The sequence below is a fragment of the Otolemur garnettii genome, unplaced genomic scaffold (genome assembly GCF_000181295.1).
Source record: "Otolemur garnettii isolate 467f Iridium unplaced genomic scaffold, OtoGar3 scaffold00206, whole genome shotgun sequence".
In the NCBI taxonomy this organism is placed as follows: Eukaryota; Metazoa; Chordata; class Mammalia; order Primates; family Galagidae; genus Otolemur; species Otolemur garnettii.
This window is the reverse complement of record NW_003852601.1, coordinates 370060-385091: the sequence shown is the minus strand read 5'-3', so window position 1 is coordinate 385091 and position 15032 is coordinate 370060. Positions and strand designations below refer to the sequence as shown.

At 41.9% G+C, this 15032-nt stretch overlaps 1 protein-coding gene across 2 annotated transcripts in view; it reads left to right on the top strand.

The window, feature by feature from the left end:
* AR (androgen receptor) overlaps positions 1–2994 on the top strand; it is a 188653-nt gene extending 185659 nt beyond the window's left edge. The window contains exons 6-8 of one of the 2 annotated variants that reach the window (XM_003801310.2): positions 864–994; positions 1864–2021; positions 2690–2994. In XM_003801310.2, coding sequence (XP_003801358.1) covers positions 864–994; positions 1864–2021; positions 2690–2845 — 445 coding nt within the window. In that variant the 3' untranslated portion in view covers positions 2846–2994. Of the gene's footprint in view, positions 1–863; positions 1408–1863; positions 2022–2689 lie in introns of those variants that run through there. The other variant, XR_002770933.1, reaches the window with a different exon arrangement.
* Positions 2995–15032: the final 12038 nt, after the last annotated feature.

Here is a 15032-nt window from a genome sequence, read left to right as displayed (position 1 = left end):
GTCACTATATTGAAAGTAGCTCACATATGTTTATAGCTCCCAAACTATGGTAAGGAACAGCTAGCATATGGGGGAATGTGTTCCCCCCCAGGACAAGTGAACACATGGACTTAAGATCACATGTGGCCTCCTAAGTCCTAAAGTGTGGTCTTTGACTGAATGCAAATTTTATAGAACAAATCTATAAGGCTTGTAGCAGAGAAAGATGAAAAAGCTTTTCTTGCCACCTTTGATGCTTAAAAAAATAACAGTCTTAAAATCTGAAGCCCAAGTGTGGCCTGGAAGGTTTGAAAACCATTAGAACTACTTTTGAAAGGATAATGTGGAATCTCAGTTGCTGGCAGTTTTTAAAGAAATGATAAAATTTCTGGTATTCCAGGCCAGACACAGGGGAGTCAGCAGAATGACCAAACAATTGGGTTGTTTGTGATCCCTCATGTTCTAATGTTAAAAACTGATTTCTGGGGCCTCTCTACTAGAAATTATACATGCTGGGCACCTAAGAGGCAGGTTCTGGCTCTGGCTATAGCTAGGATATTAGCTCTGTAGTTAGGGAGATCATGTACCAGCTCCATTGTGTTCATTTGGTTAGGCTTTCCTGTATCTGACTCAGGAAACAGATGGTGCACAGAGACCTGGAAATTCCATGTGCTCACCAATATCCTGGCCAGGGAAGATGAGTAGTTATCAGGATGTCAGGATTTGGGAAATAAAGAATAATCTTGTTCCTTTCTCTAAACAGAAAAGAGAAATAGAAAGTTCTTGGAGAACCTGGAAAGGGAGGGAAAATAGAGACATTCCCTCTGGACCTGTTGTAAGCCTCCCTTCATTCTTCTTCCTTTTCTTCTGTTTCTCCTTCTCAGGTACCGCATGCACAAGTCCCGGATGTACAGCCAATGTGTCCGAATGAGGCACCTCTCTCAAGAGTTTGGATGGCTACAAATCACACCCCAGGAATTCCTATGCATGAAAGCACTGCTACTTTTCAGCATTAGTAAGTACCTGGAGGCACAGGGAATACCACAGGGCGGGGGCGGGAGGCACAGAGACTGAGAAGGAACAACTTTCACCATCAAATTTTATCAGGGAGAAACCAGTTCCTCTCCACTTTCCCTTCTTCTTTCTCCCTGCCTACCCCCTAATATCCTTCAGCATTTTTCTTAACACAGGCCACCTTCATGACTAGAGACCAGATTTTGCTAGAATTAAGCCTCTGTCCAATCCCCTACCTACCCTTACTCACTCTGTGGGATAAGACCTTTTTGGCTAGTTGCTGCAGGTATCTGAGTTTTTCTACATCCTCTGCTACAAAAACAAACATGGCCCACCTTGTATTCCCTGCAGGAAGTAGAGCAAGAAAAATTGCCTCCTGGAAGAAATGTCCTCCTCTGCCAACAAGAGGTCTATGTAAGCAACTAAGAGTTTATTTAGCAGCCCAGGAACTTTTTTGGTGTCCCTTCTAAACAGAGTGGTGTCTTTGCATCTATGTAAGGGAGAAATGAGGCAAATTTTGATATTCAAATCCATAAGCTTTACTTTTCTCAATCAGGCCTGGACTGCGATGACATAAAACCTCAGGTTCTAAGACATGAATGGATATATGAGAAGACTAGAAAAAGGAAAAGTTCATTCAGTAAATTTTATTTATTTGATCCCTTCAGATAGGGTCCAGTGATCTTTTCCCCTGAGATCTTCCTGGCAGACAGAAGGCCACAGGCATGCAGACATCAACTGACAGGAAGCCAAGTAGCTGGTTCCCTGTGGGGGTGGGGGTCAAGTTTGTGATCATAAAACTTGGTGCTTTGTCTAATGCTTCTTTGTGGGCATGCTTCCCCTCCCCATTCTGTCTTCATCCTACATCAGTTCCAGTGGATGGGCTGAAAAATCAAAAATTCTTTGATGAACTTCGAATGAACTACATCAAGGAACTCGATCGTATCATTGCATGCAAAAGAAAAAATCCCACATCCTGCTCAAGGCGCTTCTACCAGCTTACCAAGCTCCTGGACTCTGTGCAGCCTGTAAGCAAACAATGGAGGGTGCTTTATCGGGACAGCAACCTGATAAAGCTAAGTGATAATCTGCTCCTTTAAAGTCTGGTACCACTTGTTGGGAGGTGCTTCCATTCCCCTCTGGCTTTGAGTGCGCTCCAGGAAGAAAATGCAGTGGAGAAGGAACATGGGTCACAGTGTCCCAGCTGGGCAGTTGGGAAATGGGTGGAGGAGTTCAGAACAGAGCAGTTGGGACTGAGGGAAGGAGCTTACAGCAGATGAATTCTCTAGGCAGACAAAACAGACCTGGATATTTTTCCTCTCTTCCTTGAGTAATGTGCATGTGCGTGTGTGGGGGGGGGTATGCGTGTGTATGAGAGAGAGAGAGAGAATGTGTGTGAGAAAGAGGGAGAGAGAAAGAAAGGGAAAAGAGAGAGTGCTCTGGGGAAGAGGAACACCCCTTCCTAAATCAAAGAGCTTGCAATGTATAAGAGATTTATTGGGAGCCCTCAGTCTCTCTCTCTCTCTCTCTCTCTCTCTCACACACACACACACACACACAATCTCATGGGAGGGGACCAAGGACAAGGAAATGGGGGAGGAAACAATGAGCTAAAGAGTACAGAGTCTCCAGAAGCCAACTCTGTGGCAAATCTGTTTTTTTTTTCTCTCTTCCTCTCTCTTATTATCACCTGCAGATTGCAAGAGAGCTGCATCAGTTCACCTTTGACCTGCTAATCAAGTCCCACATGGTGAGCGTGGACTTTCCGGAAATGATGGCAGAGATCATCTCTGTGCAAGTGCCCAAGATCCTTTCTGGGAAAGTCAAGCCCATCTATTTCCACACACAGTGAAACATTGGAATCCCCCATTTCTCCACCCCAGCCCCATCACCTTTTCAGATGTCTTCTGCCTGTTATAATTCTGCACTACTCTTCTGCAGTGCCTTGGGGAATTTCCTCTATTGATGTACAGTCTGTTATGAACATGTTTCCGAGTTCTATTTGCTAGGCTTTTTTCTCTTTTCTTTTACTCTTTTTCCTCTCCCCTCCCTATCTGATCCTCCATGGCCCCTTCCAGTTCTACTCCCTGTTATGTCTCCTGTGTTTTCAATGGCATCGTATTTCTTTAAATCTGTGATGATCTTCACATGGCCCAGTGTCAAGTTATGCTTTACAGCACTGCACTGTGTGCCAGCCACGCAAACGTTTACTTACCTTATGCCACGAGAAGTTTGGAGAGCTGTAAGTATCTGGGGGAAAAAAAGCAAAAACCAAAACAAATAAACAGCAACAAAACAAAAAGCCAAAAAAAAAAAAAACCCCAAAAAACCTTGCTAGGGTTTTTTGCTTCAAAAACATAAATAAAAACAAACAGCAATCCCAAAGAGGCCAACAGTGACTAGAAGAAGGTGAAAATTCAAGGCTCATGGGAGTCACTGCTTGTTTTCATCCCCTCCCTCCCTGGGAGACTTTATTTTCTGCCAATGGCTGTTGCCATTAGAGGGCAGGATGACCCCAGAGCTAGTTGGGAAGGAGAAACAAAGAGAGGAGAGGACAAGGAGGGCAGATGGATCATCAGTAGCTGCCCACAGCTTTGGCCCCTAGGGGCTAGACTGCTCAACTGCAGTGCAATTCATTGTACTGAAAATGTGCTTCTTGTTTGAAAACTTGTCTGCATGTGAACTCCTTCCCCTCCAACCCTTTCCTCTCTCACCCTCTGTCTCCACCCTCAAATTGACTTTCAATATTTTTTTCTAAGAGCTTGGAACTGAATGTTCTCTTTAGCCAAAACTTGGCTACTTCTACTGAAGAATCAGACTAGTGAGGAGAGGAGAGAGATCTGAACTGTTAAAAGGCCCCATGTGGATCCAGGTCTGCTTTCTCATGTGTGAGCCTGGGAGAAGATTGCAACTGGAGTCAGAGGAGAAAGAAATGATGTCTTGGCTCTTCTCCCACTTAGGACATTAATAATTGATCCCTCACTGCCACCACCTTTTCCTCATCTTAGAAAGACCTGAATGAAGTTGTCTGCCAGACCCAATATGGCCACAAGCTCCTTTCACCCCCATTTCAGGGTTTGGGGACCTGAACTTCACCACACTACATTTTAGCCATGGTGGTGAAGCTTGTTCACCTCTTTGTGCATGCTCACAGACTCTCCACTAAGAGCCTTAACCACCAAGATGGCTAATAAGCCAGCAGCTCTGACATCTCTCTCCAGATGCCAGTAGTCTCAAAGACTTCTTACCAAATATGTCTCATCAACTATCATATCTCTAGAGCCCTTAGATAAACTGGAAAGAAGGCATCAAAGCAATTGGACAAGCAGGGCACCTTGCCCTTGTCCTCCAGAAATTATACCCTCACACCAAGTGGAGAAATGTCTACTTCCTTCTTTACAGCAGCTAAAGGGAGCTACCCAGATTAAGGTTGAAGAGAAAAGTCAATTACTGCAATGAAAGCATCAGAACAAGAAACCCTGCAAGTGGTCTCCTCGCCCCCTAACATATCCACCTGCAGAAATCATGGGAAGAAAAGAGGCAGAACCAAAAGAAGACTCTGACTACTAAATTAAAGGCTCCAAAGGCAAAGCCTAAAGCCAGATGGGCACCATCTGGTGAGTTTACTTATCATACTCCTCTGCTGCTGATTCTGGGCTCTGACATTGGCCATACTCACCCAGATTCCCCACCATTGTTGCTGCCTCTCAGTCAGACTGAGGCTGAACCATTGAGACTTTCAGCAGAACCATGGCATCCTTTGGAATGGTTTGGTTGGTATGGCTCTGATACACTGCCACCTGTGAATTCAGGCTGTGCTCCTGGGACATTGGTTTCATATAGTCCTTTGGCACACCTGTATTTTGTTGATTTTATTCCCCAACATTGAGTGAAGGGGGAATGTCCACCTACTTTCTTCTCTTGGCCACTGACTCCTCATTTAGCAATTATCCTCATCAGTTGAACTCAAGAAATCAGGGCCCAGTCACCAAGCTTCTCATTTTAGTTGGTACACTCTGCTTGTTGAGAATATAGTTTCTGAGTGATATAATATGATCCACACGAGTTTCCTCCCCTGATTTCTGTGTTAATATTAATAGCCAAATGAACTTTCAAAACAGCTTCTTTGAATAACAAGAAAGAGGTGAACCTAAGATGGATGATATGTCAATCCAAGACTGCTGGGCAAAGTAAAGCTGACAAGTTCCCTTACTAGGGTAGAATAGACAAATTCTGGTTTTCTTTGTTATAGCACCATCTGGCTTATGTACAGGATTACTTTTAGCTGTTTTAAACAGAAAGAAAAAAACATTCATCATTCTTTTCAGTTAAACTAGATTACGTTTTAATAGGTCCTTTACATCTGTTTTGAAACGATTTTCATCTTTTGTGGTACGTGGATTCAATTATATCATTCTAATACCTCTCCTTGTAAATAATAGAGGTTATCCTTTCCATTTCTATATCAAATTTTCATCTTTATGGATTTCCCAATTGTGACTCTTGTCTTTATGAATATATATATATGTCTTTGACTTGCAAAAGCCCCAAATCAGTGAAACAGCATGTAATTAAAAGCAACAACAACTGGATTACTCCAGATTTCCAAATGGCAAAAACACAGGGGAAAATGGCCTAAACAAGGCTTTAAGTCTTCTGTTTCTGTACTGGGGTTTGAGTTAGCAAAGGAGATTTTAGGTTGGCTCTGTTTTCTCACACAGGAAAGGGGGAGGATTTTTTTTTTTTTTCTTTTGGCAATTGATGTTGCAGCCAACGTAACTGACAGAAGTCTCATTGTGCAAGCATTCTGCTTTACAAACAGAGTTGCTGTGGTTTGTACACTGTGCTCACCCATAAGAGACTGGCCACCCAGACCCACTCACCTGGTGAGCTAGAAGATGAGAATTAATCACCGGACAAGTCATGGGGACCATCTCCAAAGAAATTGGCAATGCTTGATGGGAATGGAGACTAAGGAAGAGAAAAAAGAAGGAGCACCAGGGAGAAGGCCCCATCTGTGCTAGAAAGCAGACAGCTGCCAGGGTCACAAACTCTGTGGTCAAAGAAAAGAGTCGTGTGGCATTTTCAGCTCTCATTCATTGGGCAGCTCACCTGAGCCTGGCCTATGAACTGACGTGGGAGTTGGATCCTTTGTTCCATAGTTTTTCTATGCCACGGGCAATATTGTTATTCCTGGAAAGGTCATTCTTTTTTAAAAAAAATTATATTACTCTGAGAAATGGATTTTGAAAGATTCTGTCATATATCTTTGAAAAGAAAAAATCAGTAATTCATATATTTTTATGTTTGGTCACTGGCACCAAAAAGGAAAAAAATGAAACTTCACTTCATCCTTTGGGTAATTGCTGAGGTAACTGTCCAGGTTGAGAAATAATGTGCTGATGGTAGGTTTCCTCTCTGTCTATGTAGGTATATATAACAAGTTGCATTTGACTTGTACTTTAAAAGAAGATATGTTCACCACCCACATGATATTGACACACATGAGCTAATTTTGAGTTTCAAGTATCTCCTAAGTGTTTGTTTCATTAGGCACAGCACAGATGTGGCCTTTCTCCCTTCTCTGCCTTGATGCCTGGTAGGGCACAAAGGCCCAAGCCACTCACTCTGCCCCTTCCCAGACTTGCACCAGTACTACACTTGAAGAGACTTTCTCCATTCAGCCCATTAACTGTCCCTACATGGCCCCCATATAGCTCTAGAAAAACTAGAGTCTGACTACTAATTATCCTGTGCCAGTTGCCCAGATGAGAGGGCACTGGGCCAAGGGAGTGGTTTTCATGCTTGACCTACCATGGAAGGTCATGGGAATAGGGAATGCTAAAGCACTAGATCAAACTCCAAATTTAAAGTCAAAAGAAGCCATTTAGCACTTGCAGTTTCTTAGAAAAGGAAGTTTCTACCCCGATGCATTTATAGGCAGATCTTTTCTTATCATTAGTCTCTTTGAAAAATCTGAAAGCAGTTTTTACAAAAAGACAAAAAAAAAAAAGAGAGAGAGAGACATGAAAGCATCATGTCATGCAACCAAAGATTACATTGTGTCTGCTAAGATACCAAAAATTTAAGGGCAGGGAGGGAGCAAGCATTAGTGCTTCTTTGGTAAGCTGTCCAAAGGTAGGACTTTGCTGGTGACTGACTTACAACAGTTTTGTGGGGATTTTTTTCCCCTCACAATATACATGTTTAGAAGAGTTGAAAATAATTTTGGAAAAATGGGATTATTGGTCCTTCACTAGTGATTTTATAAGCAGAACTAGCTTTTCTTTTCTTTGGTAGATGCTGAACAAATTCTTAAAACTCCATTATTGCATGGTTGGAAATGGAGCTGTACTTAGCCATTGTGTTTGTTAGTGCCCATGTTAGCTTATCTGAAGATGTGAAGCCCTTACTGACACAGGGAGCGTTTAAAGAACTAGATTTTGCACTAGAAGGACAGAAGGCAGAAATTCCAATTTCTGGCTACTTTGAACAGCACAAAAAATTCTCTGTGGTTTAGGCAGAAGGTTGAAATATATTGTAAATGAGTATTTGTATCCACGTTTCAAAATTGAATTATATATATAGATATAATGTGTTCTGATAGCTTTACCTTTCTTTGCACCTTTATATTTGGTTCCAGGTCATACCCGATGCCATGTACTTGTGAGAGAAGCTGCAGTTACATTTTGGAAGCTCTCTCAGAACAGACAAGACACCTGGATTGATGGAATAACTAAAAGACAACTCCCCTGTTGAGCTTAATTCACAAACCTTACAAAGGGGCACAGGGGGATAAAGGGTAGGGAATATGATGCATTGCACTTTACTAGTCTAAGACAAATGAATGTGGAAAGGTTGATGAAGACTCATTTGAACTGATCAGGGTTTACCAAAGGGAAGGTCCAGCCTTGAGGCCAAAAGCCCACCCAAATGATTAGTCAGCAGCCCCCTAATTAGTCAGTGGATCTGAGCCATTGGAAGAAGGGGGGTTATTCCTTAGTCTTCACCATCCTTGTGAGAAAGGCAATTTCCTGCACATGGGAACCTGGAGCAAGTGCTCCATCTTTTATACAAATTCACTTGCTTGCAATTGAGGTGCTCTTGCTACTGGGTGTCTGTGTGCTCTAATTCTGGTTTTGGATATGTTCTGTTAAGATTTTGACAAACGAAAATGTGTTTTTGTCTGCTAAAACTTGTCAGTGTACTAGAAGTTTTATCTCTATAGGTGCAGGTCTATCTCTGCCCATGGTAGGGGTGTTTTTCTTTGGTTAAAAGTTTGACGCTGGGGTCTGTTGCCCAGAACCTCCCAACTTTCAACTATTTCTAGGTAAAGGCAGAAAAATCCACATTAGTCACTCATTTTCAGATAGCTCAGCTGAGGGGACAAATCTTTTTGAATTCTACCACTCCCAGAAAAAGTGATAGATACAATATTCGAATTAAGCAGAGTTTTAGAGTGAAAGACATCTTTGACTCAGCTTTGATTTATCCCCATTTGATTTGACCAGAAAGTAGATAATATGGATTGATTGGTTTCCAATCATACTTCAGTTGAGCAAGGTGCTGGGATTTTTCCTTATCCCAAATGTGACTTAGATTTTTATGTCATAAGCGAGAAGCTATAGAATGGGTGGCTTACGTGGCTGAAGCACTTCCTACATAAGCTGCTTAATAAGATTGTCATGTAGCTGCAGATTCCATTGCCGATTGCCCACCAGAGGCTAGAACACACATATTCATACTCCAAAGGAAAGACAATTTGGAAATGTTGCTGCTTCTCTGGTAGTGCCCTCCTGGGCTGCTGCCTCAAGTTTGGGACCCTGCACTCTGCAGAGCAGATAGGCCAGGCTTGCATTGTTTCTCTGCCCTAGCCCTTGGTGCTAACTGTCCTGCAGCAAAGTGCCTGTTAGGTTGTCCTATCCCATAAGCCACTTGGGTGCTGAGAGCATCTACTACCAAGATGACCCAACCAAAGAAAAGTGTCCCCTCACCACCTAGTGACACCTTTCTGCTTTCCCCTAGACTGGAACGTTGATTAGGGAGTGCTTCGGACATGACATTCTTGTGCTGTCCTTGAGATTAATCTGGCAGCAGAAGGGAGCAGACTATGTCACCAGAGATAAGAATTAATTTTGATGTTAAGGGGGAAAAAAAGAGAGAAAGAAATAAAGCATCATACAAATATTTTTTAAAAAGAAACAATTTTGCTTGAAACTTCTTTTGAAGGGGCTCAGTTCTCACAGTGGCACTTGGCCTCCACTGGGCAACAGGATCAGCCCCAAGCGCTAGCTAGTGTTCTGTTCTCTTTTTGTAATCTTGGAATCTTTTGTTGCTCTAAATACAATTAAAAAATGGCAGAAATTTGTTTGTTGGAATACATGTGTGACTTTGGATTCGTCTCTGCCTCTGCTTTCAGAAATGTCATCATTGTGTAAAATACTGGCTTGCTGGTCTGCCAGCTAAAACTTGGCCATAGCCCCTGTTGTGGCTGCAGACTCAAGTTATTGTTAACAAAGAGACCCAAGAAAAGCTGCTAATGTCCTCTTATCACCATTGTTAATTTGTTAAAACATAAAACAATCTAAAATTTCAGAGGAATGTCATCAGGGTTCTTTTAATTAGCTCTTTTTATTGGCTGTCTTTATTGAAGTCAAGAGTTGGTATCATGCCCAGTGGCCTTTTATGCTACTTTGACTTTCATATATTTTTAAAAATCTTCACATAAGGGTTATAAATTTTCCCTGTGTTGGCCTTAGCTTAGATTGACCTGAGACCACCAAAATAAAAGATCTGTGCTAGAAAGCACAGATGGACACTGGCGGCCCATCACAACCTCCCATGAAAAGCTCTGAGCTTGTCAGCCAGGGAAAAGCCACACAAAACCCAGCTGCTCACTCTCTCATTCTTACTTATCCTTGTAGAATCATAAAATGGTGACCTAACTGCCAAACTCTAACCAAGCTTTGGATAAGGAATGGGCATATTCACTTCTCACTGTTTGTCAGTGGCCATTCCATCCTCGACCACCCAGAAAAATCCAGCCCAACATTTTGTTTTTTTCAATCCAAGCAAGTCTTCTTTCCTATTGCTCCCTCAGTGTGAGTACTTAAGAGAATCCAAACTGAATTTCTAGGCTTGAGATACAAGCCATTAATGAAGGCTTGTCAAGAAACAACAAGAAAGTTCTCTATGATTTAGCATCCTCACCTATAATAGGGGTCGTCACAATGCCACCTTCCTGGGCTGGGTTGAGGATTCAGTGAGAACATATGTGACACAGCTGGGCTGTTTGCTCAGGCTTTGCTCCCTATTAAAATGCCATAACCCCTGAGAATGATTCCACATTGAGCCATGTTTATCACTGACCACCTCAAGAATGGATGGATTCTCAAACACCTAAGATCAGTGCTTCATGGAGAGGAGAGGAAAATAAGAGATTCTTGGGATGTGTGCTTGTGTGTGTCTAAGTAACAGACAGTGCATTTATATGTGAGTTGTGTGTGTAAGTCAGAGCCCCTCTGCTTAGATCCTGTTTTCTTTCATGTATAACAAATACCCTAACAACCATCCTATTTGGCTTCACTCCCCACTCAGCTCCTGCCTCAAAAGGCAAGTTGTTGGTGTTTCCCACAGATTTTCCTATAGGTTTTCCAAGGAGTAGGAAAGCACAGAGGATTCCTAATGATGTGAAAAGAGCCTGGAGGTGAGAATCCTGCATGTGACTTGCTAATGGTCATGCAGCTAGTTGATATCTAGGATTCTGGTCTGCTGAAGTACACCTACTTCACCTACCACACACTCCCAGGGGCTTTCTTCATACCACTATACGGGAGGATGAGAGAAGCAGAAAAGGGTTAGGGGAGCTGGAATGGGTACTGCATAAGCAAGTGCCCTTTTCTCAATGCCAGTTTTCTCATCTGTAAAATGAGTGTGTATTAGAAGGTATGGAGTAGGATAAGATAGGAAGCTCCTTCCAGCATGTACACCATGGTTATTGCAAGCTATAGCAATGTCTTTCTTAATCATGACATAAGGGGAAAAGGAAAGGGCCTTTACCCCCAGAATATAGTTTTGGAGCTAGAATCATCACATTTGTACTTAACACACATTTATAGGCAGTCCCCAAGTTACAAACATTTGTCTTATGTACAATTTGCACTTGCAAATGGGCTACGTCCCCAAGTTGCAAGTATCTGACTGATGTACAATTCACACTTACAAATGGGGGTTATTAAAGGTTATAGGTAAATGTACTTATTCACACTTACATACAAATTCAACTTAAGGACAAGCCTACAGAACCTCTCTTGTTTGTAACCCAGGGACTGCCTGTATAGAATAACAGGGAAGTGGGGACTCGAAACAACAGTTGAGTACTATGTAATAGATGCTATCAACCCCTTGAAATGAGGAAAGGGCTCCAAAGTGAAATAATTTGTTTACCATTGAGATTATATCATAAATGGCAGAGATAAGTAAGAGTTAAATAAATAAGCCCGAATCCATGTACTGTCTGTACCTTCAGTGAGTTTGAAGTCTTAAATGCCTTGGGACAGACCAGTCTGCGACTTCAATCTATCACATCCATACCAACCCTCACACACCATTCCCTCCAAAAAGATTAGGATAGTCTTTAATTTAGAATTTTTGCCTTTGCAACTAGAAGGTATATTAGACAATGTCTAGTCCAGACTTCTCATTCTTCACATGAAACTGGCAGCCCAAAAAGAACAGGTGTCATGGCCCCTTTATGTGCCTGTAAGACAGCATGCCAAAGAGATGGGCCACCTGAGAATTTCTATCATCCACCTGCTAACAGGTTAAAAATCCTGGTGAGAGAGCCTCTACATCTTGTTGTCTGGCTCCCACGTATACAAACCAAGGATCTCTAGCCCAACCACAGGACTTACTTCACCTACCATCCACTCCCAGTGGCTTTCTTCATGCCACTGCAAGGAAGGGTGAGAGGAGAGAAGTGTTGGGGGAGCTGGAATGGGTACTGCATAAGCAATGAGAAACATTTAAAAGACACTGATGTATAAGAACTTGGCTTTCTGAATTAACAGGAAGATGCTGGTGACTGAAACCCTCAGATTATCCTGCCACCCTTTTTTCAGGCCACAATTTCTTCTCTTCCCTTCGCTGTTTCCCTAGGGGACTTTAAACAAGGAGAAGGCCATTAAGGGAACTTAGTCTGGCTGCCAACCAACAAGGCTGCATACCAAACAAGCTGATTTAAGCCAAACTCTATGAAAACAGCCCTCCCCACACCCTTATTGGAAAACTTCAGATCTCAGATCAGAAAACAGGCCAACAGAGTAGACAGATGCTGTGAGAAGCACATCCACTACCTGGGCAATGACACTTCTCCCAAAGGAAACAGATCCTTTTTATCTATGTACATAGTGCTAAGGGTGACTAATGTCAGTATTGAACTATATTGTAGGAGAACTCCCCTGCCTCAAAAAGCTGCAGAGACTCCTCAAAGAGGCAGTATATCTAGTTCTCTCTTCATCCATTTGTTCTTTCCTTTTTTCACAACTGTTTATGTAGCCACCCTGTATCTTGTACAAGAACAAGACAGGCATAGTTTCTGTCCTCAAGAGCTTCTACTCTCCTGGGGAATCCAAAGACACAGACAATTGTGACATAATGTAATAGATGCTATGGTGAGAAAAGTTCAGTGTACTATTTGAGTACAAAGGAAGGATTAGCCCATTCTAATAGGAAGGTCAAAGAGAGCTTCTTAGAGAATTCCAGGTCACCTAAGTTGTATGAAGATAAAGCTGGGGGTATAAAAAGGGCATTCTTCCTCAGGCATGAAACTACAAACAGGTTAGCCTAAGGAAATGGTTGGGAAAAGGGTTTGGCTAGGAGAGATGAGAGTAGAGAAAGAGGCACAAGCAAAGCCAGCAGGGGCCCGTGTTACCCTAAAGAGTTTGGCATTTATCCCAAGCATAAAAGAAAGCCATAGATGCCCTTTCCAGAATTTCAGTTCCCAAAACATTGCCAGGCAAATGAAATCATCTGAACCTCATAACGTCCTGAGGAGACAGGAATATCAGAGATTAGGGTCATTTTGTAGAGAGGTAAACAGGCTTATTGAAATGATTTGCCCAAAGACTGCTCCTGAATTAATGGGTGGCCCTGAGTCTAAACCATAATCCTAGAGTCTCATTTCCTATCTTAGTCTCCTCATGTTACACCAGTCAAATACCTTAGGACCTGGCAGTACAATTCTTGGAATGTGTTTAAACGTCTTTGTAGTGACAGCTAGCCATGGCTTTCTTGAGATGACAGACACTGGTACAGGGCACCCAAATAGCAGACAGTGAACCCCAGAGAGGAGCAATAGCATCACCTCAAGTGGTAGTGCAGGCTAGAGGAAGCAAGCTAAATTGGTGTTCAGTGAGTATGGGGCCTCATTCATTCATCCAAACAGGAAATCAGAAAAAATTACTAGAGTAAAAGAGGTAAAATTCCACCTTCCTAGAGGAGGTAAGATCTGACTCCAGTCTTGTACAATGAGATGAAATTCCACAAGAGGAGAAGGTAGCTGGGCAGACAACCATAGCAGAGGGAACAGATGGGCAAATATACAAGAGGCCTAATGAGTATGGCCTCTGTTAGGAGACAAAGAGAAAGGGAGCAAGTGGGGAATAAGAGTTGGAGTCTGGTCCTGGGCCCATTGTGCAAGGCCTCATGTGTGCTGTTAAGAGGTAGAATTTCTTCAGGTGGCCATTCTCAGTTGCCACATGTGAAAGATAATTACTATGTGTGACATAGTCTCAAGTGAGTCACCAGGGCTATATTCAATTTCTAACACACAAGCTATCATTCATCTCCTTTCTCTCTCATCTAAGAAGGCAAATATAAGTGATATTGACAGTGTTGAAAAAAATGTAAACTTCCTGCAGTATGTTTAAATTATCCTCTAACTTCAATGTTCAGACAAATTACTTGCCATAACTCACAACTGATTACAGTTAAGATAACTAAAACTGGTTGAATGAAGCAAAAACATGATGAGTTTGGGGATATGAAAGCTATGCTAAAACTTATTGTATGCAAATAGGGTGAAACAGAGGCTTATTTAAGGGCAGAATTAACAACCAACAATAAGAATAAAATATATTGAGCACTGACTATGTGCCAGGAAATGCTAACACTAAGCTATTTATACTGTGTACATTCTACAATCCTCACATACACCTAATGATTTGAGCACAATTACTTTCATTATGTAGATTAGGAAACTGAAGCTCTAACTCAACATTATTTCTGACCTAAACCCAAGATTACTTTTAAATAATAAGGCCTAAACTTAAGTATGTTTGTTGAGAAAGCCTACAATTTTAATCACTATGCTGTATTTTCTTTGTTGAAAGGTTGATTTTCTCAAAATATTTGCACAGAGGCCCAAGGAAGGCAAAGCAGGCAGTATTATAACCTGGAATAAAGAAGAAGTTAATATCAATGGAATTATCTTTACAACCACTGACTCCAATAGTGACAGTTATGCCCAGTATACATGACTTTATGATTTTTACAGAGCAGCTACCTCTTCCCTAAACTTCACATGGGTTTGGTTGCAAGAAAGAATGTTCTTCTCAGTCCTACCATCTCCCAAGGGTCTTACTGAGGCTTTTGCTCTCTCTTACTCTCTCATTAAATGTACTTAGGATGCAGTAGTTCACTGGGTATCTAAAGAACCTATGAGTACATTTATAAAAGCAGGTGGGGGAAAGGGCACTGAACCAAGGAATCAGGGTACCAGCTTCTGCCACTAACTTGCAGGTAAATTTGAGTGGGTCCCTTTCCCTTTCTGAACTTCAGTTTCCCCACCTACAGAGCAAGGGAGATAAATACCAGGCTTGTTTCTTCTAGCTTAATGTGCTTTCATATTCTCTGATGTTTGCTAAAACTAGAATTTTGTCAATGTGCAAATTTCTTACTTTATCTCACTCCAATGCCTGTAATTTTATCCCTATGTTTTAAATTCAGTACCCTAGAAAAGACCAATGATAGAGTTTGCT